This window comes from Porcisia hertigi, chromosome 8 (genome assembly GCF_017918235.1).
Source record: "Porcisia hertigi strain C119 chromosome 8, whole genome shotgun sequence".
Taxonomy (NCBI): Eukaryota; Euglenozoa; class Kinetoplastea; order Trypanosomatida; family Trypanosomatidae; genus Porcisia; species Porcisia hertigi.
Window position 1 is genome coordinate 197,189 of NC_090567.1, and position 24,054 is coordinate 221,242.

The 24,054-nt window shown below is 52.6% G+C and overlaps 5 protein-coding genes across 5 annotated transcripts; 4 read left to right on the forward strand and 1 right to left on the reverse strand.

Annotated features, from left to right (window-relative positions):
• Positions 1-3,559: 3,559 nt before the first annotated feature.
• JKF63_07902 (uncharacterized protein) lies at positions 3,560-5,386 on the reverse strand (the record flags this gene model as incomplete). The annotated part of the gene is made up of 1 exon (XM_067903830.1): positions 3,560-5,386. One exon carries the CDS (start codon positions 5,384-5,386, stop codon positions 3,560-3,562), a length of 1,827 nt encoding a protein of 608 aa, XP_067759302.1.
• Positions 5,387-16,201: 10,815 nt separating this feature from the next.
• Positions 16,202-16,687, forward strand: JKF63_07903 (uncharacterized protein; the record flags this gene model as incomplete). Its single annotated transcript, XM_067903831.1, has 1 exon — positions 16,202-16,687. One exon carries the CDS (start codon positions 16,202-16,204, stop codon positions 16,685-16,687), a length of 486 nt encoding a protein of 161 aa, XP_067759303.1.
• Positions 16,688-17,008: 321 nt separating this feature from the next.
• Positions 17,009-18,112, forward strand: JKF63_07904 (uncharacterized protein; the record flags this gene model as incomplete). The annotated part of the gene is made up of 1 exon (XM_067903832.1): positions 17,009-18,112. The coding sequence occupies one exon, from the start codon at positions 17,009-17,011 to the stop codon at positions 18,110-18,112; it is 1,104 nt and encodes a 367-aa protein (XP_067759304.1).
• Positions 18,113-19,721: 1,609 nt separating this feature from the next.
• On the forward strand, positions 19,722-20,816 carry JKF63_07905 (uncharacterized protein; the record flags this gene model as incomplete). Its single annotated transcript, XM_067903833.1, has 1 exon — positions 19,722-20,816. One exon carries the CDS (start codon positions 19,722-19,724, stop codon positions 20,814-20,816), a length of 1,095 nt encoding a protein of 364 aa, XP_067759305.1.
• Positions 20,817-22,274: 1,458 nt separating this feature from the next.
• Positions 22,275-23,927, forward strand: JKF63_07906 (uncharacterized protein; the record flags this gene model as incomplete). Its single annotated transcript, XM_067903834.1, has 1 exon — positions 22,275-23,927. The coding sequence occupies one exon, from the start codon at positions 22,275-22,277 to the stop codon at positions 23,925-23,927; it is 1,653 nt and encodes a 550-aa protein (XP_067759306.1).
• Positions 23,928-24,054: the final 127 nt, after the last annotated feature.

Consider the following 24,054-nt stretch of genomic DNA (forward strand, 5'->3'; position numbering starts at 1 on the left):
CTCTCCGCGAACGCCGGCCATTACACAGAAAAAAACAAGCGCACATTGAAGGCAGGCGCAGACATTCACATCATCGTTTTTCATGTGCTATAACAATATATATATGTACAGATTATATTACATATATATATATATGTATATATGTATATATATATATATTACAGATACATATCCCCCCTGTTAACGTTTGAGGGAATTATTTGCTGCGATGGTTGTGAAACAAATTTTTTAATATCTTTGTGTGCTGTTGTGAATGCACATTTGTTTTTCTTCGTTACTTTTTCCCCTTTTCTTCATTTTTTTCTTTTTGGAGAGGTCTGCGTATTCCACGATTTCTTTGCTTTGCTTTTGATTTCGCTCGTGCACACACAAAAAAAAAACAGGCAAAAGCGCGCACCAGCACCACTCCAACAAAAAGAAAAAAAAAGCGAAGTGGAACTCACTGTGGTCAAAAGAAAAAATTTGAATGAATGTTGTCAAGGCAGCAAATGGAGGAAGGGAGGAGGGGATCAGAGGGGGGTGAAAGGCACCAGACACGTCGAACAATCATGCGCACTGGCACCAGGGTGCAGTGTGCTAGCTGTGTGTACGTGCAAACCTTGGGGAAAAAAATAACATCGGAGCACTCACGCAAACCACCATGGTGAAATAAGCTCCGACGCCAACGCTGTCCAGGGAAACGTAGGGCAGCTGAACAAAGAGAAGAAAAAACGGCATAAAAACAAAAGACAGACCGCCCCATACCCGGGAAAAAAAAAATCCAAGCTGCAAAGGATAAAACCTCAAAAAGCGAGCACATCAACCACAATATATATACACGGAATTATTTTTCCTCACCACATCCCACACTCCCCACCACCACCAGCCCCCGGGAAAGGAGCGGCGAGAAAAATAAGGAAGGTGAGGAGTGGAGAATAGGGGAGTGGCTGTGTGTGTCTGTGTGTATGTGTGTATGGGAGGGGGGGAGGGGGGCGTACTGAGAGGCGAAAAGGGTGAGGCGGAAAAGGCTTGTGAAACACACAAAACAATTCCACAAAACAAAAAAAAAGCTGCAAAGCAAACGGTGGTGTCAAAACCTTCGTCTCCCCTCTTTGGTGGGTGCGCTTGCCTGCACCCTTGCGTGGCGCACAAGTGCGCGCCCCCTCCGCCTCAGGTGAGGTCAAGAGGGAGATCATCGGGGAGAGGAGGAAGGGGGAGGGGGGAACAGCAATGTTCGGCACGGCAAATAGCCGGTGGTGCCATCGCTCTCCTTCACCGTGCACATGCCCCGTCGATCTCCTCCCTCAGCACGCCCTGTGGCCTCAAACCTCCTCCTCCCCTCTCTCCTCCTCCTCCTCCGCCGAGGTCTACCTCCTCTTCCTGGGGATCACATCATCTGTTTACGTGGAGCAACCGCCGCAAGCATGCTTCGAGCAGGGTCTATTCACACACGGGCCTACGCATCCACCACAGAAACACACACACACACACAATCCCATACATGCTCCTACCTTAAACACGCCTGCACACGTCCGTTTGCGAGCCTGACAACGAAATCATGCACTTATCCTCAGGGATCACCGTGTACTTTGCAGTACCACTGCAATCCTTGCTCGAGAACGTGCGCATGACCACCACGTCTACACCGCACCCCAGTATGACGGAGCCGCCCTCTGCGGACGCGTGGCACTCATTCGTAGCGATCTGCTGTTTCTTGCACCCCTTTTGGCAGAAATAATCCGTGCATTTTGTCTCCTCCACCACCAAAGCGCCGGGGGCAGGGGTGCTGCCTCTGGACACCACCGCGGACACGGGGTTTTCCTGGACCAGGCACTCGTTCGTCCCCTTGCGCACACGCACAAACCCGTCCTCGCCCCAGTCCGTGCCCCACGAGTTCTTGATCACCCAGTAGGGAACATCGTTAGTCGTGTTGTACCCAACGAGCAAGACGCCGTGGTTCAGCTCCTGGCCGTTGCACGTGGTCAAGATGCCGCTCTTATACGACATGAAGGCAGTAGCGTCGACTGCAATCGCGATAGGGCCGTTCTCCGCAAGCCACGCAGCCATCTCATCCTCGTCGCTTTGGATCGTCACGTAGCCGTCGATGGCCGCCCCAACAACAAGGTCATTGCTATCTCGGCACTTGGGAACACTGCCATCACCGGACACGTAGGCGTAACTCTCCTCCGTATACACGCTCCCGTTTACGTTGCTCACCAGCCACTCAAGCGCCTGCAGCATCAGCCCGCCGTCGCACCCCGAGTCCACACCATCGCAGCTCACCAGCTGCTGCTCTGACAAGCGCACCAGTGGGTTACCAGCAAGGTGCCACTGCGATTCGATGTTGCCGATCGTCGAGAACGCCCAGCACGACCCGCAGTACCCCTGTTCCTTCACAGGCGACACGGCGCCCTCCGCGCGCCAGTCCTTTGCCGCAGGCGCCTTCGACCGGTTCGCTCGAACCCTGCGATAGTTCTGCCCGGCCAACTCCTTTGCCTTGGTGTAGTGCGCAGTGCCGGCCAAGTAGCGCGCAGCGAACTCCGCCTCCGACATATCGAAGAACTTCGTGACCCCGAAGCGTGCGTGTGGGTTGTTCGCCTGGTGCTTGAGCATCAACTCCATGTTGCGCTCGAAATTCCTCAGCCGCTGTTGCTCCTCGCCCAGAGTCTCGTACGTGCGCCGGTACTTCTGCTTGAAATCCTCGAAAAGCGCAGTGGTCGACATGCCCACGTGCATCGCATGCGCAGGTGTGTAGGCAGCCGCCAGCAGCACGCACGCAACCGCAGCGACGCAAAGAAACGCCCTCAACATCGCCATCGCGGAGAAGGGCAAGGGGGAAAAACGAGGAGGGGAGAAGTGGAGAGAGACAAACAAAAAAAAAAAAGGGGATCTGGGCCAGTCGATCACTGTGCGAGGTCGGAGGGGGGAGAGAGGAGCGAGGAGACAGAAATAGTGGAAGAGAAGGGCGGGGCAGAACACCATCACATAAAACGCCGGCGTGCACGACCTCACACAGCAGGGCCGCATCAAGCACATCGCGTGTACAGAGGAGCGAGACAGACAAAGGCCCCCGGCAAGGTGAGTCACACAAGCCCTCTCCCCTGTGCATACTCTGTGCGGTGACGTAGGTGTGCCACACGTTGCGTGTCTTGCGGATGTTGCGGCGTTTATGTCTCTAATGTTTGTCGACGTGATTTTCGGGGGGGGGTTGATTTTTCAGTTCCGTGTTTTCCTGCCTTTCCGTGCCTTTTTTTGCTCCCTTCAGCTGTCGCTTCCGGAATCGAAATCGTCAACGGGGGCCGCCAGTCATTCTGTGGAATACGTCAAGATGAATAAGCAACAACAACGAGTACGAAACTGGTGCATACTGTGGGGGAACGCGCCAGGGTAAGGGACGAGAAGACGGTGGGATAGAAAACGTTGATCCTCGGCCCGGTGGACCCCTGGACAGATCAAGGAAGAAGCTGAAGAAACTCAATGTCGCGGCGAGTCGCGACGAGACGATACGCACACGCACACACATATAGAGATCTCCACACGAGAAAAAAAATACAGGCAGTAAAAAAAAAGGGTAAAATGCTCATACCGCCATGGCCTCCCGGTGAATTTCCTGCACTTTGGCTATCAGTGCGGCACACCAGCGCTTATGACGAACTAGAAGCTGGGCGTCTTGCTGTGCCTGTTCTGGCTCCTCCGACGCAGGCGGCTTCACTTCACACCCCGGGCCGGTGGATTCTGCGCCAACAGCCTCCTCCTCTACCCGCTCCCTGCGCAGCCGCTGCCATTCGCGGTACCGCCGCTCCTGGCGTTTCCGTAAATCGGTCCACACCCTGGGTGTCCTTTCCTTAAGAAGTTCCTGCAGTACAGGGTCCGTGCGAGGAAAGCACAACGCGAGAGCGACAGAGAGCACCCCTTGCGCAACCGCCTCCGGGTGGTAACCGCCTTCCAGTGCAACGACCAGCCCCACGGTCCGTCCTTCATGCAGGCACCACTCCTTCAGCCGTGACAGGACGGAGGCGAACCCACTCTCTACGGCCATCTTGCCCAGGGGATCGCCATAGGCAGCATCGAACCCCAATGACACCAAAATCAGGTCAGGTTGAAACACAGCCAGTCGCGGTAGGAAAATGCCTTCCAGAACACAGTTCATGAGGTGGTCAGAGATCACCTCCTCACACCGCGTCGGCTGCTGCGCGTTGGTGTGCACAGCCACATTGCAGATGCTGCCTTTGGAAGCGGTGTGTCTACTCCCGCCGACGTAACCAGTGTCACCGCGCCTGTCAAATGGATAAAACTGTTGCTTGTCGTAGCGGTGGAGCGATAGATAGAGTAACGAGGCAGGGTCACATGCATCTTCAACAAAAGACGCGGTTCCCTCGCCGAAGTGGACGTCCAGATCGAGAATCGCAATGCGGGGAGGGCCAGAGGGAAACAACGAGGCGTGACGAATGCGCAATTGCTGAGCTGCGATGGCGACGTTGTTGACCAGGCAAAAACCGCTCGGCTGTGACGCCGTGCAGTGATGCCCGGGTGGCCGGACAAGACAAAATGAAACAAGGGGAAGCACACACCCAGTAGCGGTGGAGGCGGTAACAGACCGAGAAGCCGCCACAGCGCGAAGTGCGGCTGCGCTAGCATCGATCACGGCACCTGCAGAGAGTCGAGCGGCAACGCTGCTCACACGGTCGATGCAGTAAACATCTCTTTTCAGGTTCTCCAGCGCCACACCGCTCTTCACAAAGTTGTTGTATACTTGCGGGTCTTGGAAGGAGCAAACCTCATCATAGGTGGCCAGTCGTGGAGGTATCCACTGCGAGCGGTTCGCTGCGCTCATCGGTGGCGCTGCTCGGCTCAGGTCCTGCTCCATGCTGCCATCCATGTGCATCCTAAAGGGTCTCAGTAGCTCGATTGGAAGAAAGTCGCAAGCGCACCCACAGCCCTGGAGGGCTTCGATTGCACGCTGCAGGCGGTGCGGTGTTTCAGGAGAGCGATTAATTTCAGAGCGATGCAGCAGCACACGGGCGTCAAAACACCACCCCACTGTGATGTCGGGGTGCTGAGGTGGCGTCCTATTCGTCACGCTACCCGAAACAACATGCTTCGTACTTGGAGCCGAGAGGTTGCTGTCGCCTGCATCAGCACAAGAGCCCCCTGTAATATAGTACACCCCCTTGTCTACAAGCTTTCCCAGGAGCGCAAGCTCTTGGTCATCGACAAGACACAAGTCAGCTCTGGGTGGGTCTGTAGATTGTGGCGCTCGCAGGCCCACTCGATCCGCTACAGCTTCCAGCGGTTCTTTTAAATGACCTTTTCTAATAGGCGCTTCGGTCTCCAGCTGAGGAGGCTGAAAGCGCCGCACAACGACGGTGCCGTTCAGTTCAGGACGCGCAAAACATCGCGGTGGCATCGGTGAATGGAGGTCGGAGTAAACTAAGTGGCGTTTTTTTTAAAGAAGAGTCACAAGAGAAGCAGTGGATAATAATGGGAAGCCCCCTACACCCTTTTTTTTCTTCTAATCACACTGTCTACTTTGCGATGCATGGAAGGCACGCGCGACGGAGTTCGTCGTCTCTAATGGATGGGGACACCACCTTGGGCTTCCTCCTCCCTCCCTCCCTCCCCCTGAACAGAAAAACTGAGGAAACTCTATTATGATGTCTTTCTTTCTTTGTCACAAGAGACCATACACAACTCTCACTTTGGTCGAAGGGTGATTTACACTTGAGAGGCCCGCGGGGGGGATGCAAGATTTGCAAGAAAAGCGATAGAACAGGAAAAGAAACAGAAAACGATACGTAACGTTAGAAAGGGAGAGAGAGAAATCCCCTTTCCTTTATTTACTTTGAAAATGAAATAAAAAGTGAAACGAAAGCAGCCAGTTCACAGTGGCCCTCTGGCATCTGAAAAAAGATGTGACATGTTTGACCCCTCACTCAGATCCTAGTGAGCCGTCCAAACCCGGTGAAGCCCATAATATCACATTACAACGATTTCAGATCCATTGGACATCGCTGTAATTCTTCTCCGTGCGCAACAGATAGCAACACAGACACATATATATATATATATCCTTTGTTTTTTTTTGCGCACACTAACTCATGAGCAAGCTCAAAGGCCTTTTTCCCATTGGTGAAGCGAAAAGGGAGGAGGCACACTCGATCGAGCACCACGTCGCACACTCTGGTACGTGATTAACGTACACCGACCCCGTTACCCTTTTTCGTCTTATGCGCAACATTGAAGCATAACGACAGGCTTTCAACCTCTCCAGGCATTGAACTCGACCGTGCGGAGGTCCATAATGAGTTCAACACGACACTGCTCCCTGAATACCTCTCGATTTTTTCCGATGATGAGTCGCTCAGCTTATCCCAGTAAAGCTGAAAACTTGAAAATATAGATGGAGAACGTTGTGTAAGCTGCTTGGCAGCGATTGCCACAGAAAACAAACCCTCTTTGTATCAAAACCGATGCATCATATGATTCACAGTCCATTGCGAATCCTATCAAGTCCACCTCCGCCTCGAGGCTTCACAACAAATACTCGCAATTTCGCCGCTGGTAGCTGTCGACGTCGGGGCCGCCAGCACAGCTGCTGGTTACATATAACTGATCTGCCTTGTCCACTCAAAAATCTACGAGATTCCCTGCGCCCTGCGACGGGAAAAACACGTCACTAATGTGACCTTGGTGACTTTTCAAAAAAAAACTGCACTGTGTTTATGAAATCACCCGCCTGGACTTCACAGGCGACACCACAGTCTTCTATGCTCACACGAGCTGAACAAGATAAGGGAAACAGATCCGCCACCTCTTCGGCGTGCGAGCATCGAGGTACGCGCACCTGTGACTAGGCAGCAGAAAACTCGTCTTGCAGTGGAATCCTTGCTTGACGGCGGTTAGAGACTGCCCCACCTCTGTAAACCCAGACCTCAGACAAGACCACCTTCAGAAGTCAGATTGCATTTTTCAATATCACTTCTCTCTTTAGAAGAAGGTTACACTGGCGGTATATATTTAGTGGCTCATCTCTTTTTTTCTCGGCACGTATCCGCTCTGTGAGTCGATAAAAAGTTCAGATCCGACACGATCTCCCACAGGGCCTACACACACACACACACACACAAACGGAATGTGATGCCAAACAGCAGAAGCCCCGGTAGCAGCACGCTGCCGCAACGGTGACTCAGTCCTCTGAGCGCGCAGTCCCTCCTTCAAACCCTGCTAATCCCCGTCGCGCGTCGTCCATCGACGAGTGTAGCCCTCCAGGTGTGCCAGCCGCCACGTGCTGCATCACTCGGGGTGGCCCAAAGGCTCCCCTCCCACCCGCAGCAATGATCAGCGAGGCCCGGCCGAGGTGTGTTCGAGTCGTGCGGGTGGTTTTCCTATCATATCGATGACGCGAACGCGTCTGCCGTTGCGTGGCGCCCTAACGCAACACCACGCACGAGCGGACACTCGGCATCAGCAGGGATACGCGATCGTGACCGTCCCCGCGTCGCTGGTGTTTCACGCTGCCACCCCCAGCAGCCGTTGATGGGGTTTGGCAGGCGGGGAATAGGGTGCGGCTTGTCTTCACCGACGAAAAAAACGAAAAAAAGAGTAGGTAGTGGATCTTGGATATGATGCAGCGTCATTCTCCATAGTGAGGGCCTCCCTTTACGCTATACTTCCAAACTCATAAAATACCATCAGCGGCGCCGATCACGGTGCCACTGAGAAAACCAAACTTCAAAAAGAATAACAAAACCGCATCGTTGCACTGGGAACCTTTGTTCCGTAGCGGTGTCGCCGTGCTAAATCCCTCGTAAGTCCACACTATGAACGTCTTGACAATCTACAATGGTGCTGTAAATTGAAGAGGGAGCCTCTGTAGCCGCAGCGGAGATAAATGTCAAACGTTGAGAAAAAAATAAACGCATCGGTCATGCTTGTGTTTCCTTGGGAAAGTCCTGCAGAAAAAGAAACTCACTGCATAAGTGGGGGAGAAGTTGCTATTTTGAAATGATGCTTCGGCCTGATAATTCCATTATCTTCAGCTTCCGATCGACAGAAAATACCATTCCCTGTCGCAACCACTTGTATAACAGAGGCTATGCCGGGCAGTCCAATAGGCAAAGAATGAATCATTCCGTGAAGATCAGTTTCCTAGAGATCCATTCGTTGGAGGTCAAGAAAAAAAAAAACGCTCATCACACTAATACGATTTCGAAAAATATATGTATCAACGAGCTGCCGAAGTATAACGCAAACAAAAGTACTGCACAAAGATCTCAGATTAGCGATAAAAGTAGTCGAGTGCTAGCGCGGTCGTTTTACAAAAGCTTTGGTGAATTCTCCGGAGGCCTCGGGAACAACAAACGCCTCTTTGACTCGATGGAGTCTAGCAAAGCATAGGCATGAGACTCCTCACGGGGTGGAAAGTCGACAAAGTGCATCAAAAAAAGTTGGTCATTGTCGATATGATGATCAACGAGCAGAATATGGACTACAGTCTTCAGTGATGGTAGTCCAATGTACGACTCGGCCGAGAGACTCACGCTAACAGAACTATTACCTCTGCAAATATTACCACTCAAAAAGAAAAATTCTCATGGTGGCGATCGAAGAGGTTGAGTTTCGAATCTATGTGAAGGAAAAAGTCGGAGACAAAGCGTTTACGCCGTCCATCTTCTAGAGATACAAGCAATTTCTCCAGAGTTGAAACCACCACACGATGTACAATCATAGTCTCCAAATACGTAGAGGTGACCTTCTGGCTTGCTTACTCCTCTGGAGGAAGGCGATTCGAGAGTACATGGCCTTTTGTAAGTTCCATTGAGCCCTCCTCCTCGTTTTGGGGCACTCATCTAGAGCCATATACTCCACTGGCGTCGTTCGTGAGTGGCTTTTCCCATCCACTGCTTCATCCTTGCTGAGCTCTGCTGCACCCATGTATCTCGTATTGCCTCCACCCATAACCCGTCGGGGCAATCAAAGGCACAGATGGCGGGCCTTAGTCGTATGCGAGATATAAAGGAACACCAAGAACACGAGCGTCAGGAAAGACGTCCAGCCCTAGTGTTCGTCTGAAGAGCAGCTCTCAGCTATTTTCTGTCACCTTTGAATGATATCCCCAGCGATCTGCGCTTGCGGTTCGAGAATCCGGAACTTTAAACGGGCTACTTCACCCCCGACGCCAATGAACGAGGAATAAGACGGAAACGCACCGAGATAAGGTATTCCGTAGGCAGCTCTGTGGCACTGGGCTACTTACAGATACTATGTAGTTCAAATTTCGAAACCCCTTTCTTCGAGGCCGGGGCACGCCGCGGCAGGCACCGTACCCTCCAAAGCGAGTAGTTTGCCTACCCGAGTGCTCCAGCCTTCCCATCTTTGGGTGGATTGGGTTCCTCTTCAGTCGGCGTCTCCGCCTCTGGCGCTCCTGGCAGCATATGAGGTGGTGACCTTAAGAAGGAAGTCCTCAGGCAGTGTGGACTCCCCTCTCTTGGGGTGGCAAGCCAGAACATCATGATTCCTCGTGTGCTTCCCACGCAGTTGTCAGTCCTCTCGAATCTGTGTACGCACGGCACCCACCTTTGCCACGTGAATGTGATTCTGGGTGGCCTCTCACATAGTGGAGCGAGAGCCGCTCTCGGAAATAGACCAACTCTGCTCGAGTAGTGTGCGTACTGAGCGCAAAAGGTGGGGCGCTTTGAAGCCTCGTGCACGCATCTCCACGTCGAGAAACCGTAGACTTGACTGGGGAGCAGAAGACATACAGATCCCAGAAAAATCCACACGGCACTGCCTTTTGACACCCTGGGTAGCCGATGAGCGTAACCCAGAGCTTAAATCAGTGCTCGTCGTTTAACCTGAGGGTGGAATGACCCGCACCCCCCCCCCTGCTTGGCGCGAGCAACACTCGATATTACACGTTTTTCCATTCAATGCTTTCCAAGACATATCACCGGAAACAAAAAACAGAATGCCACACGAAACCTCTTTTCCCCACCTCGCAGAAGTGTACTAGACCTGTCTTTGAATGCAACGACGCGAAACGCCTCCAACGTTACACCGATACCAAAAACCGCCAGACCATCGGAGAACAGATATCCGCGCTACCGGCAACCCCCTCCCCCTCACTCCTTTGACACCGACGTTTTATTCCCCAGATTCAGGGAAAAACCCCCGGCACTTTTAGGGAGGCGGCGGCGGCCTGTCCTCACCACACCCGGGAAAGACAAGCCGCACCCTATTCCCCGCCTGCCAAACCCCATCAACGGCTGCTGGGGGTGGCAGCGTGAAACACCAGCGACGCGGGGACGGTCACGATCGCGTATCCCTGCTGATGCCGAGTGTCCGCTCGTGCGTGGTGTTGCGTTAGGGCGCCACGCAACGGCAGACGCGTTCGCGTCATCGATATGATAGGAAAACCACCCGCACGACTCGAACACACCTCGGCCGGGCCTCGCTGATCATTGCTGCGGGTGGGAGGGGGGCCTTTGGGCCACCCCGAGTGATGCAGCACGTGGCGCCTGGCACACCTGAAGGGCTACACTCGGCGAGGGGCGACGCGCGACGGGGATTAGCAGGGTTTGAAAGAAAAGGAATGAATTTTCATTGGCGAAGTCTTTTTGACGGAGGCAATCGAATGGTACATGATTTTCTGGATGGATTGAAAGTTCTACACGGGAGGGGGGGTCCGAGCGAGGGGGTCGGGTACCATGTGGTCGGCCGGCGTTCCGAGTGAGTGACGCACATTCACTGCTATGCAGTGTGTGGTGCGGGGGGTTTCTGATGAATACATGTCCGGGTTTCGTCCGAGATGTCTGGTCCGAATGTATTTTGGTACCCCGTACCCGGGTGTACCCGGGACGGTTTGGTCCAGGGCACCTTGTGTGCCGATATGCTCCTGAAGTGGTTTTCTACAAATGTGATGTCACATGTGTGTATGTTTGTTATCTCTTTACCGAATGATTATTCGTTCTCTCTCCTTCTACCTCTGTCTCTTCTGGAATTGGATACGAATCCAGTAAGTAATCTAAGTGGGTTTAATGCGGTCTCTGACGCAAAAACGCCCACCCACCCACCCCTGAGAACTAGAACTCCTGACGGTGTCTGGTCCGCGGTGAAGTGGTTTTTTCTTAAGAAATGTTGATTCAGTTTAAGCTGTTCCAGGCCACACGATGGCAGATCAGCAAACCAGTTTGTTTTCAAGGTGGTCAAGAATACCACGTGAGTGTGATTTTATTCCGTATTTTTACATGTGCCCGAGGGGGGTTTCGACCAGCTCTCCTTTTCCCCCGCGCCCGGGTCTTTCCAGGAAAGAGGGCGCGGGTCTGAGTTGAAAGGGTGCGCTTCCGAGATGGTAGGATCGTGGCGGAGAGCTATCCACCCTCATATGCCGATGGCGTTTCAACACCCCGTGGGCTTTAACAAAGGGGAGCCGTTGATTGATTTGTTCCCTCCGTAATGACATCCCTTTCGATTCTTTACTTTTTCAGCATTTTTCTTCCCTTCAATAGTTGATGGCTGGGCATCGCTGGGTGAAGAAATGGTAGCCGGGATGACCTGAAAAATGAAAAAACGATATGTAACGTTTATGATTGATTTCTCCAAAGATTCTCTTGTTTTCAGTTTTCTCTTAACACAGCATGGGTTCCCGCTGTGTTCGCCATAACCCTCTGACGAACGCCGGCGGGGCGTTTTTCATCCACCCAGTAACTTTTCTTTGTTTTCTGTCACTCTTTGGTTTGTTCGATTTCTCTAGTTTAGTAGATTCTCTTGTCTTCGTCTTTTTGCCCACTAACAACACGAGTGCTCGTTTCGCCTCGGCTTCTTCTTTTCCCCTCGGGCACCACCGTTTGTTCAGTCGGAGCTGATTTGCCTTTGTAGTTTCCTGTGTTTTCAGATTTTCTTCCGTGATCCGTTGTTTTTGCATGTCCGTTCGGCATGCACACCTTTGGCACAAATGAAGGGGCACTCGGTGCTTGGGGCTTCCCCGGTACCGGTGCCAAGCCACAAGAAAAACATACAACAGAGACGTGGACGACGTGACGTGTTCCACACGCGACTGGACGCGAAGGGCGGACGAACGGAACCCCAGTTACGCGGCCACGCGGCTGTAGTCGCGTGCCTGCCTTGCCGTCCCCTCTCTCACTCCCTGTCGGCCTTCCCCTTCCGCGACACCTCTCTCATACCACTCGGTGGCATTATACGGTTGAGCAAGCGGTGTTGAAACCTCTAGCCCCACACAACCGATAGCGGGCGGCGGGCATTACAAGGCCGAGGAGCGCACAACTCCTCTCATGGCGCCAACTTAAGATTGAAAATTCAAAGGGAGCACTAAAACCTGGGGTAGCGGAATATTCTCACCCACCCTGGAATGACGTGAAGCAAAGGATCTGAGCTCCGTTTTCCAATTACCTGCACCCAGGATAATTGTTAACTGAATCTTCATGCTCTGAGACTATTTTTCACGAAATGCTAAAAACCGCGCTGCGCAGCGAAGCAGCACACTTACACCACCGAAAGGAAAGCGGTGAGAAAAGCCAACCGCCTTTTAGAGCAAGTATTCCATTGCATAACCAAGTTTTTCAGCCACTTCCGCGACCCCTCAGCTCAACCGCGAAGCTGACAAATGTGTTTTTCCAGGGTTTATATTCCATGACTCTCAAATCGACAAACATGCGAAAACATTACAACTGTTTTGCTTTTTTCAGGGGGGTTCCGTTTCCGAGGGTCGGGGTCGGCAAAGCCCCCCAAAGAAAAAGAACCGATGGCCACAAAAACAAAAGAGCCAGATGAATTAACACCGGGGAAGTGAAAAAAGGTGCAGAGCGCAGTGAATCACTCGAGTCGCAGTTGTGAGAGCCGCCGCCGAGTGGAGAGGCGAAAGGATGCCTTCGGCCTTCAAAGGTGGGCATTATTTTCACTTATCCGGTCGCATGAAATCTATAGAGTGAAAATTCGATAGCGTTCAACCACCGGCTTCTGTAAAAGTCCGCCCCTTGGAAACAGCACGCAACCCTAAAGGTACGCATGGCACCGGCCAGCGCATATGGAACGCGAAAGCAGACACACACAGATAGAATTGCCCGTTGCCCTGGATGAGGGTTCTTTTCGGAGTTGCGCAAAAATTCGAAGAATCAATTCAATTGAAAGAGCCAGCTGGTATGAAACAGTTTCCCAACTTATCTGGAAACACAGTGGAGGAGAGAGGCGCGCGCCCCCACCTGTTTGCGCACGGCCCATCGCGAGCCCAGCGCCGGGCCTCGCACTGAAGAGGCCAGGGTGGGAAAAGCCTTTCCACCGGCATTGGGGGCGCTAGATGCCCTTCGGCGCTGCTAGTCGCATAGATTTTCGGTTCTTTCATCCGATTTTTCCACCGCACCCACACCACTGCACGTTTCTCGATACAGAAATAACTTTCTTTGGAAGGTCACGGTGCCTTTGCGAGACGGCAATCGAGACGGCAATGGAAATCTACGGGTTCAAGACTCAGCTGTGAACATTGAATGGCGGCGAAGACCAGTGTTCCGCTCGGGATACGCTGCGCGGAAAGTCTTATTGGCCCGTTAGTGGCTAAAAAGGATCACCTCGCAGGTTTGTGGCGCGTTGTGGATACCACTGTCGGGGAAGTGCGGGGTGTAAAGGCCTCGGGCGTTTGTGGTCCGGGAAAGGGGGGCGGCCCCGCGCGCACCCCACCAAGGCGACAAACCATTTAGGGCTCGTGGAAAAAAAAGGTGATTGCCTTTGAAGGTTGCCTGGGGGGTAATAATGGCGACGCGTGCGGTCGGAAATGTCGCATCCTTTGAATTTTCGGATGCGTTACCACTACAGCGCGCCAGAAGAAACCCAGCGGTAAAAGCGTCATTTTGAATACCGGCCCTGGGGTTATGGTGTTTCCCTGTGTCGGTTGTTGGGCGGGGGTGTTGGTGGCCGTTTCCAAAACCGTTGGGGCCGCGCGGGTGGGGTTGGTGTGCGGGGTTGGTTGTGATCCCCCTGGGCGCAGGAACCCGACCCCGCGCGCCACCCCGGCAACAGCGGGGAACCACCACTGCCCATTCGACGACGCCCGGGGGACGCACAAACCGCGCGACCGGAATGCGGTGAAGGCAATCAAGTTCATAGCCCCGCGGATACGGTAGGGGGGGGGGGGATAAGCCACATGTGGTCTCAGCGCGTTTGTGCTTTTTCAATTCGTAGCATAATTGGGCGCCCCGGGGGGTTCGGCACGCGGGTAAGATTTGTCAAAAATTAATACCGAGCTGGAGGCAATTCTTGTGATCATTTTCGTTTTCCGTAAAAAGGCTGCTGGGGAAAGTTTGTTCGTCGCGTGTATTTGGCTTCTCCGTCAATTCACCGTGCCACGACGCAAATCCTCGTTGTTGTCACAAATTCTGGGAAAGACTCCTCCTCACGGAAAACGGGAGGATTGGTTTCTAAGAAGAAAAAATGCTACACGGAGAGAAGCGGAACACGCTCGGAGTCATACGGTGCCTGTGCGTTTTTTTCTTTTCACTGTTGGTTTTCTTTTCTCAAGGTAATGGCACTTTCTTGCTGGACTCCGTGTGCAGGGTGCGTGTGTGTTGGGGGGGGGTTGCGGTGGTGAATGCAGAGGTTTTTAAAAAAGTGAGAAAAGAGAAGGAAAAGACACAGCCAGCCAACTTTAGCTCTTTGGAGTTACGGGTGATGAGAGGCGTTTTGGGGCGAATATGGGCAGCGCTGGCCGGTGTGGTGAGGAGGAGGGGTCGTATGCCGAATTCTCTCGAATTCAGGAAAGAAAGCTGCTCCTCAGGTTAGCGGCCACCCAAGAAAACACCGGAAATGAGGGCTTGCGGGGCCCTTCTTTCGATTTTCTTGGGGTTTGCCAAAATGTTGGTGGGTTTGTGGCGGGTTTCATTTTTTTTTTCGCGTGTCCTGCCACCCCTTTCGCGGGGAGTTCGCCCATAATTTGATGGGATTGCGGATGGTGTTTTTACTAAAAAGGATGACGGTGCGGTGTCGTGGCTGCGTGTTGGGGAATGCCGTGGGTTGCGTCGTTGCACTGGGTTTGGTTTGGTGGCGTGGCGTTTTTTCGAGTGCCCCCGGCTGCCGTGTCCTTTTCCACGGGCTGAAAAACCCGCCCTTTTCCATCGGGGGGGGGGGGCTGAAGCAGCGCACCTGCCCACTGGCAGCCTTGCAGAACCCGGCATCTCTCATGATCCTTTGTTTGAGATGAGTGATGCAAAAATATTCACTTCAGTGCTCAGAGGTCCATCGGCAAAGCTGCAAAGCCTTCGGGGGGTGGCGCCCCCGGGAGCCAGTCAAGAAAGCTGATTCAAAAAAGGGCAGCAGCAGGCTTTGATGCGATTGCTTCTGAATAGGGTATTCATACCTGCGCAGGAATTCTGACGTTGAGTGAAACAGGTGTGTGTCACGCTACTGTGTCAGCAGCCCAAGCTGTGCACAGCGGGTTTCATCCCAATGAGGACCCGTCTTTCGTTTAGTGGAATGGTTTGCGGCTTTTTAGGCGCCCGTTTAACAGACGTTCCTCGCGATTTGTGTGTGGAGGCTAGTGGCGAGAATCTGAGCGTGTGTGTGTGTGTGTGTGCGCCATCCAGCCTTGAGGACTTTTGAGGTACGTGAGTGTAAAAATTTTGCACTGTTACAGATTTATTCAAACACCATCTTTGGCGGACCACGCGTGTCGTTGGAGTGAATCAGTCGGGTGGGGGTTGTATTGGATTGGTTTCCAGTAGCGTGGCATGGTTGCGAGACTGCAATGATGCTGACCACATTTCTCTGTTATTACAAAAGTGTACATTGTCACAGTATAATTGCCTTCTGCCGTTACTCTTCTTTTCTGCGCACCTTCGGGCGCTGTATTAATAGTGGTCGTTATTGGTTCGTTACCCCTTGTAAGTTTCATTTCTATGTTGAAAAAAAAAGCGATAGAACTCATGTAATAATTGACCCTACGTACCTTACCGCGCGAAGGTGTTGTGACATTATGAAGTCACAGCGCAGGAGGCGAAAAGGAACACTGGTAAAGAACTGGTGCCACTGGTCCCGAGACAACCATTAACCGCTCTCAAGCTCGGGTATGACTGGAGGCGGTCTTAGTGCACATGCGATAAACAATCAAACTTTTCGCACACCATTTTTTTTCCTGCACCAACAAATTAACAAGAAAGCGTGGTTGTTTCATTCCTGGAGGATTTTTGACCGACTTTCCGCATTCCCGTAAAGGTTAATAATGTCTGTTAGTTCGCCGAGTGCCCTACGCTGCACTCTGCTACCAGTGCAGAAAGTCATTTTCCTGTCAGTTCTGCAGGTCACAGTAGATGCTGTTCGAGAGGCTCTATCCAAGTATACAGATATCGCTCCAGAAGCGTTTGAATTGTACGTGAAAGCGAACAACACACTCATTGCTTGGGGGGACAATACAAACTGCAATGATTCAGTATTCGCTCTTGTGAGGTGCCGTGGTGGCGGAAAAGGTGGCTTTCGCAAACAGCTGGAGAAGAAGGCTCGTGGATTTGCGCGTGCTAAGATGAAAGAAAAGCGCAACAACGCCAAGCTGATGCCGCAGGAAGAGGGCAAGCCTCAGCAGAAGAAACAAGACATCGCGGTAGTGAAAGCGGTTCTGGCGAAGGCTGAGCCAAGCGAAACGAGAGCGCTTGTAAACCAAGGGCTTGCTTTTGTCATGGACTCCTTGAAGAGAAGAAGTCATTCTTGCTAAACTGCTTGACATCTGTGTATTTCGAGCAACGTTCTCAACGATACGGCGTAACAAAATAATCCCCTGCCTACCCCCCCAAAAAAACAGACGGTGTGCTGACATGTATTTATTTTGGCTTATACCTTCACCTTCGACAGCTTACAAGGTAGACTCACTCCACATGATATTCATACCATGGCGTGTTAGACTGGCCGAAGATTAGGTCAATGAAGGCGATATCGAAACTATTTGCTTTGCTCGTAACTGATTCACTCTTTCCATCAGTCCCAATGGTCTTTTTTTTCTTAATGACAAGAAGGGAACTCGTGTAGCTGGAATGAGATGACGCAAACACCGGTGTGGATCAAAGAGTGTCCCGCTTATGCTGTAAAGAGAATTGCGGCAGTGAAAAGAGATCGCATGGTCATCAGAGAACTAGATGACCCAACGAAGTTTTCTGTGAATGGAAGAGAAAAAAAGTATTTGTGCACAATTGGAAATCCGCATGTGTGTTCATGCCTTTCAACACAGCCGTGCATTCATATTTTATCTGTATTGCTCTTGCACTATAACGTCATCGAAGAAAATCCAATTATATGGCAAAGGTATATCAATGAGGTGGAGCTAAGCGACCTCATTGACAAAAAAAAAGATAGAGAACGATGTCTGTTTTGCCGCGAGTGCATGAGCAACGGCTGCTCATGCGAAAGTTGCGGTGCCCGTTTTCATCGGATGTGTCTGAAACTTGCGTCTAGGGGCCGAAAAGGGGACTCCAGCACCTGTCCGAAGTGCAATGAGACGAACTTCAAGTCTGAAACGAAAAGCATTACTTCCTGTAGCAACTGCAAAGAGTCTTGCAAAGCAAGGCACTACCGTTGTCTGCTTTGCCCTGCTTTTTACTTGTGCGGGCGCTGTTACAGATCATCGAGGAATCATCCCTCACACCCTTTTGCTTGTTGCGGCGAGGACAGCCCCTCAACGTCGGGGGGCACTGTAGAGTTTCACAATGTGGGGGATTTGCAATACCGTGAAATTAACCCGGAGGATTATGATGTACTTCTCGCGTTAGATCACGATCACCGGAGACCGTTGGGGGCAGATGAGATCAGAAACCTTTTAACTGAGCGTTTTGGAGCTCGTGCCAGGATGAATGATAGTTGCCCGGTGTGTCTCCGCGGATTCACGGTTTCCAGCATGTGCACAGCACTTCCTTGCGGTCACGTGATGCATTCCGGTTGTGGATTCAAATGGCTATCTGAGTACAGTGACGCATGTCCGATTGACAATCGCAAGGTGAGGGACAGAAGGACTATCCAGGAGAGGGAGACTGCTGGCAAGGCTCAAGCTGCCCTGCAGGCTTCTTCAAGCGATAGAATGGCATCGCCAAATTTATTTCAGGCTGGATCCCTCAGGTTTGCTGCTGGTAGGCCACGGGGGCGGAGGTAATAACTCTGTTAGGACCGCATGCAACTTCCTGAATGTCTCACTGTCTTTGGAGCAGCCGGCAATTTATTCTGGCGCTTTGAATATGCGGCGGGGGAACGATTTTTCATTCGTGTTGTCTAGCGTTAGACTTCATTATTTTCGGACAGTGAAACTGTGGAATCGCCCGATGGATATGTGCACTGCGGAACTTCATGCGAGAGTTGTTTGAATTTCTTATTGTTTTTATTTTGGTTTTCTATGACATGACGTAGAGAGTATATATATATTTCCGAGGTATTGTAGTCACTTGCTTCACAAGAGCACGAGGACCTTTTTCCCCCTTCTGTTGTTGACCTCAGTGATGGGACCGGTTGCAGCGTGAACCATTCGGTTTCCATATTCGTGCAGTTTAAAAAAAAAGCGAATGTATATGTGAACTTCTGCACATTCGGTTTATATCTGTGAGGAGCACTTCCAATGAAAATTTCTGCTGAGACATATTCATGTGTCCCTTTTTCTCAGATTCCTGCGCGGTATATGGGTATTTCATCTTATTTTTTTTATAATACCACCCTGTGCTTGGGGAGTGATGATTCTACAAATCCCACTTAGCTTTTGACATAGGGAGTTCTTTTTTTTCATTTCAGAGGTATTATCTCTTTTTTTTGTTTGTCTTTTTTTTTTGTCTCTTAGAGTGCTTGAAACTTTTTCTGACAGGAGAATGTCGCTGCATCATATCCAAGATCCACTACCTACTCTTTTTTTCGTTTCGGGGAAGGCAAGCCGCACCCTATCCCCGCCTGCCAAACCCCATCAACGGCTGCTGGGGGTGGCAGCGTGAAACACCAGCGACGCGGGGACGGTCACGAGCGTGTATCCCTGCTGATGCCGAGTGTCCGCTCGTGCGTGGTGTTGCGTTAGGGCGCCACGCAACGGCAGACGCGTTCGCGCCATCGATATGATAGGAAAACCACCCGCACGACTCGAACACACCTCGGCCGGGCCTCGCTGATCATTGCTGCGGGTGGGAGGGGAGCCTTTGGGGCACCCCGAGTGATGCAGCACGTGGCGGCTGGCACACCTGGGGGGCTACACTCGTCGAGGGGCGACGCGCGACGGGGATTAGCAGGGTTTGAAGGAGGGACTGCGCGCTCAGAGGACTGAGTCACCGTTGCGGCAGCGTGCTGCTACCGGGGCTTCTGCTGCTGTTTGGCATCACATTCCGTTTGTGTGTGTGTGTGTAGGCCCTGTGGGAGATCGTGTCGAGTCTAAACTCGGTATTGCTTTGTGGGGGAAGTGGACATGTAATGAACAGTAACAACAACAGAACACATGGGGTGCACCACAGCGAAAGCTTTGTGCGTTATCTCTTTGCAGTGGGGGTTTCTCTTTTTATTTAATTTCACGATGTTCGGGGTACTCTTCCGTGTGGGTCTGTGTGCGCCTATCAAAAAAGCGACTCGGTGACGGGCTAGCTCGGGCTCTGAAGTATCCAGGCCTTTTCCACTATCCTCTCCTTCCTCCATTTTCTGGGTTCTGCTTTAAAAAATTTGAATGATGCTGAACACAATGCGACGGTGATGCGTAGATCAGTAGACCGAACCGTAAGCTATAAGGTAAATTCTTGACGATGCGCCGTCTCACTGCCTGTACATCGAGTGCTCCGTGCGTTCGCTCCATCTGCGGAGCGGCGCCTCTGATGTACTTCCCTCCCGTGCCGTTTGCGTCCGCCTCCAAGGAGAAGCAGATCAAAAAGAACACCAAGATCGCGATCGAGATGATCCGACGCTACAAGGGTGAGGCACCGGTGCCCTATACTCGCAAGCACACCGCCACCATAGAACAGCTCGAGAAAGAGATCGAGGCGCTTCTGGGTGGTGCGCAGAAAATGCGCAAGGCCACCACGGATGATCAGCCGATGGACAAGTTGGCGCTGATGGAGCGGTGCCTTCGCCACGCTCTGTGGTCCTACCACAAGGACGATGGTAAGTACGATTTTGATCAGATTGCGAAATGGGTTGTGTACACCCCTGAGGACGAGGTGAAGCTCGCGCAGATGAAGCGCCAGGCAGAGGCCAAGTCGAAGCTCGCCGCATACCGTGCGAAGCGCGCCCAGGAGGGTCTGCCTGACGCTCCGGTACCACAGATCAACTGGGAAGAGGAGTACAGCAACGTGACGGACCGCGAGCTCGTGAATGAGAAGCGGATTCGCTATGATACGATCGCGGCAAACACCATGGAGCGTGATGAGGCCCAGATCGAGGCGGTGCTGCAGCAGTACCGCCGGCCGGTGCAGGACAAGCGTCTTGATGATCTTGTTGAACTTCTTGAGCGCTTCAAGCCTGTCCTCGCTCGCGAAGCCATTATGCAGCGCCTTACTATCAAGCACTTGGAGGGTCAGCTGGGCGTGTGGCGTTACATGGACTGGTGCCCTGAGGTGCGTGACCGCGCTGAGCTCGAGGTCGATGTTTCCGGCTTCCAGTGGTGGTCTCCGCTGGAGGAGCGTCGCTTGTTGCCGGTGCGCCTGCGCTCTGTGAACGAGGTGCGTGAGATTATGGCGCAGACCCAGTCTGCCAAGGCTGCTGAGGCGTCGGCTCACAGCCCACAAGCGTCTCAGTCTGCCGCAGACGGTGACCGCGAGCGACTCCTGAAGGAGGTGCTGGCTTTACAGGCCCGCATCCACCAGCGCGATGACGCGCCGGTGGAGAAGAAGGCTGCTCACTAAAGGGTGTGTGTTTCACATTGTTTCCAACCACTGCACGACACACAAGCCGTCGTATATGATGGGGGAGGAGAGGATGATGAGCCGGCGCGTGACTTGTTGTGTATTCGCGGATGTCACTCAGTCCTATCGTTGTTGGTTCACCAGTTCTTCGCGTTTGCGTGATTGGCGGCGTCGGTTCCCCCATTACCTTCTTTTCCTTTTTTTGGGGGTTTCTACTCTCTCACCGCGTAGTTTTTTTTTGTTTTACACAGGTTAGGAAGTGCCGCGAAGGCACGTGTGTGCGCGTGTTTGTTGCGGGTAAAGGCGAGCGGAGAGAGGCCGCACACGCACCTGGGCGCAGCATCGCAGGCACGGCGAACAGAAGAGTGAGCGAGCACCCACACCCAATCCACCCCACCCCTCTCCACTCCTCTCCCCGTCGCTCTCCACTCTTCTGGTTCGTTCTTTCTTCATATTGTTTTTGAGGTAGTACACACACACATTACGATCATTTTTACCCCCTTTTTTCTTTTTTTTTTCGCCGTCGTTGTTATTAAAAAAAGGTGTGTGTATATGTATATATATGTATATACACACTTTTTAGCACCCTGTCTGTCTCTGTGTGTGTTTCTGTGGCCCCCACTCTCCCCCAAGATGGGGGGGAGGAGGGAAAAAGAGGAAAAGAAAACACCGCTTCAGTCACAAACACTACATGCACATACAACATACACGGGTACACACACGGTGGCTCGTCTGTGGTGGTCTGGAAGCGATGTTGTTGGTGCGATGGGCGCAACGATATAATTGACTGCGGGGTGTGTGCTAGTGATGGTGTAGAAGCGGGGAAAAAAGATGAAAAAAAGAAAAAATCTGCGTTTTGTACGCTTGTGTGTCTAAAGATTTGCCGCACATGCAAAGGCGGCATCGTTGGATCAGCAGCACCGGTTGCCCCCTTTCAAGAACCCTATATTGCCCCTGGGGGTGGGGGGGGGTGGGGACACTAATCCGGTCAGGTTTCCTCCTCCCTCTCTCTTTTTATTTCCCTCCCCTCCCCCCCCCCCAGAATGTGGAAAGATCTAGCGGTGATGTTATATCCTTCTCTTCCTCGTATCTCACCTCCTCCCTGGCACGCTTATTTTGCCTTCTTATGTTGCTCGCTTTTTATCCTCTTGTCTGTGGGCGTCTGTGTGTATGCACCTGGAACCCCCCCCTCCCCCCCTCCCCGCGCTCGCCTCCATCCCGGTGTTGGTTAAAACAGAACCACTTTCAAAGCCCACAAGCGTTCTCTCATACATTACAACCCCCTCCTCACTCCCCCCAGAAAAAAAGAGACTAACTAAATAGACTCCTTCCCTCCCTCCCTCCCCAAGGCGAGAACTACTTCATACACACGGTGTAAAGGTTCTGTTGAGGTATTCGTGGAGTTGAGTTCTCGCGCACCTTTTTTTTCCCCCCTCCCTCCCCTCCCCCATTCCCCTAATGGACGCGAACGAGTTGAAGAACAAAGGAAACGAAGAGTTCTCCGCCGGCCACTATGTGGAGGCGGTGAATTACTTCTCTAAGGCGATCCAGCTGGATGGGCAGAACAATGTCCTCTACAGTAACCGCTCCGCCTGTTTTGCAGCCATGCAAAAATATAAAGACGCGCTAGACGACGCCGACAAGTGCATTTCAATCAAGCCGGACTGGGTCAAGGGTTATGTACGCCGAGGTGCAGCCCTCCATGGAATGCGTCGCTACGACGATGCCATCGCTGCATACGAAAAGGGGCTCACGGTGGACCCTTCGAACAGCGGCTGCGCGCAGGGCGTGAAGGACGTGCAGGTTGCCAAAGCACGCGAAGCTCGTGACCCCATCGCTCGCGTTTTCACCCCGGAGGCGTTCCGCAAGATTCAAGAGAATCCTAAGCTCTCCCTCCTGATGCTGCAACCCGACTACGTGAAAATGGTGGATGCCGTTATCCGAGACCCTTCGCAGGGCCGCCTGTACATGGAAGATCAGCGGTTTGCCCTGACACTCATGTATCTGAGTGGGATGAGGATTCCCAACGACGACGAGGACGAGGCGGAGGAGCGTCTGGCTACGAAGACAGCAGCTGTAGCGTCCGCGACTGCCAAGTCGGAGGAGACGAAGCCTCTCACTGACGACGAGAAGGAGGCCATGGCGCTCAAAGAGGAGGGTAACAAGCTGTACCTCTCGAAGAGGTTTGAGGAGGCGCTGGCGAAGTACCAGGAGGCGCAGGCGAAGGACCCAAAGAACACACTATACATTCTGAACGCATCGGCCGTGTACTTTGAGCAGGGAGACTATGACAAGTGCATCGCCGAGTGTGAGCACGGCGTCGAGCACGGTCGCGAGAACCACTGCGACTATACAATCGTTGCCAAGCTTATGACTCGGCACGCCTTCTGCCTCCAAAAGCAGAAGAAGTACGAGGCCGCTATCGACCTTTACAAGCGCGCCCTTGTGGAGTGGCGTAACCCCGACACTCTCAAGAAGCTGACGGAGTGCGAGAAGGAGCACCAAAAGGCGGTGGAGGAGGCGTACATCGACCCTGAGATTGCGAGGCAGAAGAAGGACGAAGGCAATCAGTACTTCAAGGAGGATAGGTTCCCCGAGGCCGTGGCGGCGTATACGGAGGCCATCAAGCGCAACCCCAGCGAACACACCTCCTACAGCAATCGCGCCGCCGCGTACATCAAACTCGGCGCCTTCAACGATGCTCTCAAGGACGCGGAGAAATGCATTGAACTGAAGCCCGACTTCGTGAAGGGCTACGCGCGCAAGGGTCATGCTTACTTTTGGACAAAGCAGTACAACCGGGCACTGCAGGCCTACGATGACGGTCTCAAAGTGGACCCGACTAACACGGACTGCAAGGATGGTCGCTACCGTACCATGATGAAGATTCAGGAGATGGCCACTGGTCAGTCCAAGGATAGCGATGAGGCGGCGCGCCGCGCCATGGACGATCCTGAGATTGCGGCGATTATGCAAGATAGCTACATGCAACTAGTGCTGAAGGAGATGCAGAACGATCCCACACGCATTCAGGAGTACATGAAGGACCCCGGCATCTCAGCAAAGATCAACAAGCTTATATCCGCTGGCATCATTCGGTTTGGTCAGTAGGTGCTATTCTGGCTCTACTTCGCCGCCGCCTTCACCAGCGGCGCTGGGCATCGTGACAAGGAGAGAGAAAAAAAATACGCGACGAGATGGGCACGTGCGCGAAAGGTAGTTTTGTTGACCATACCAA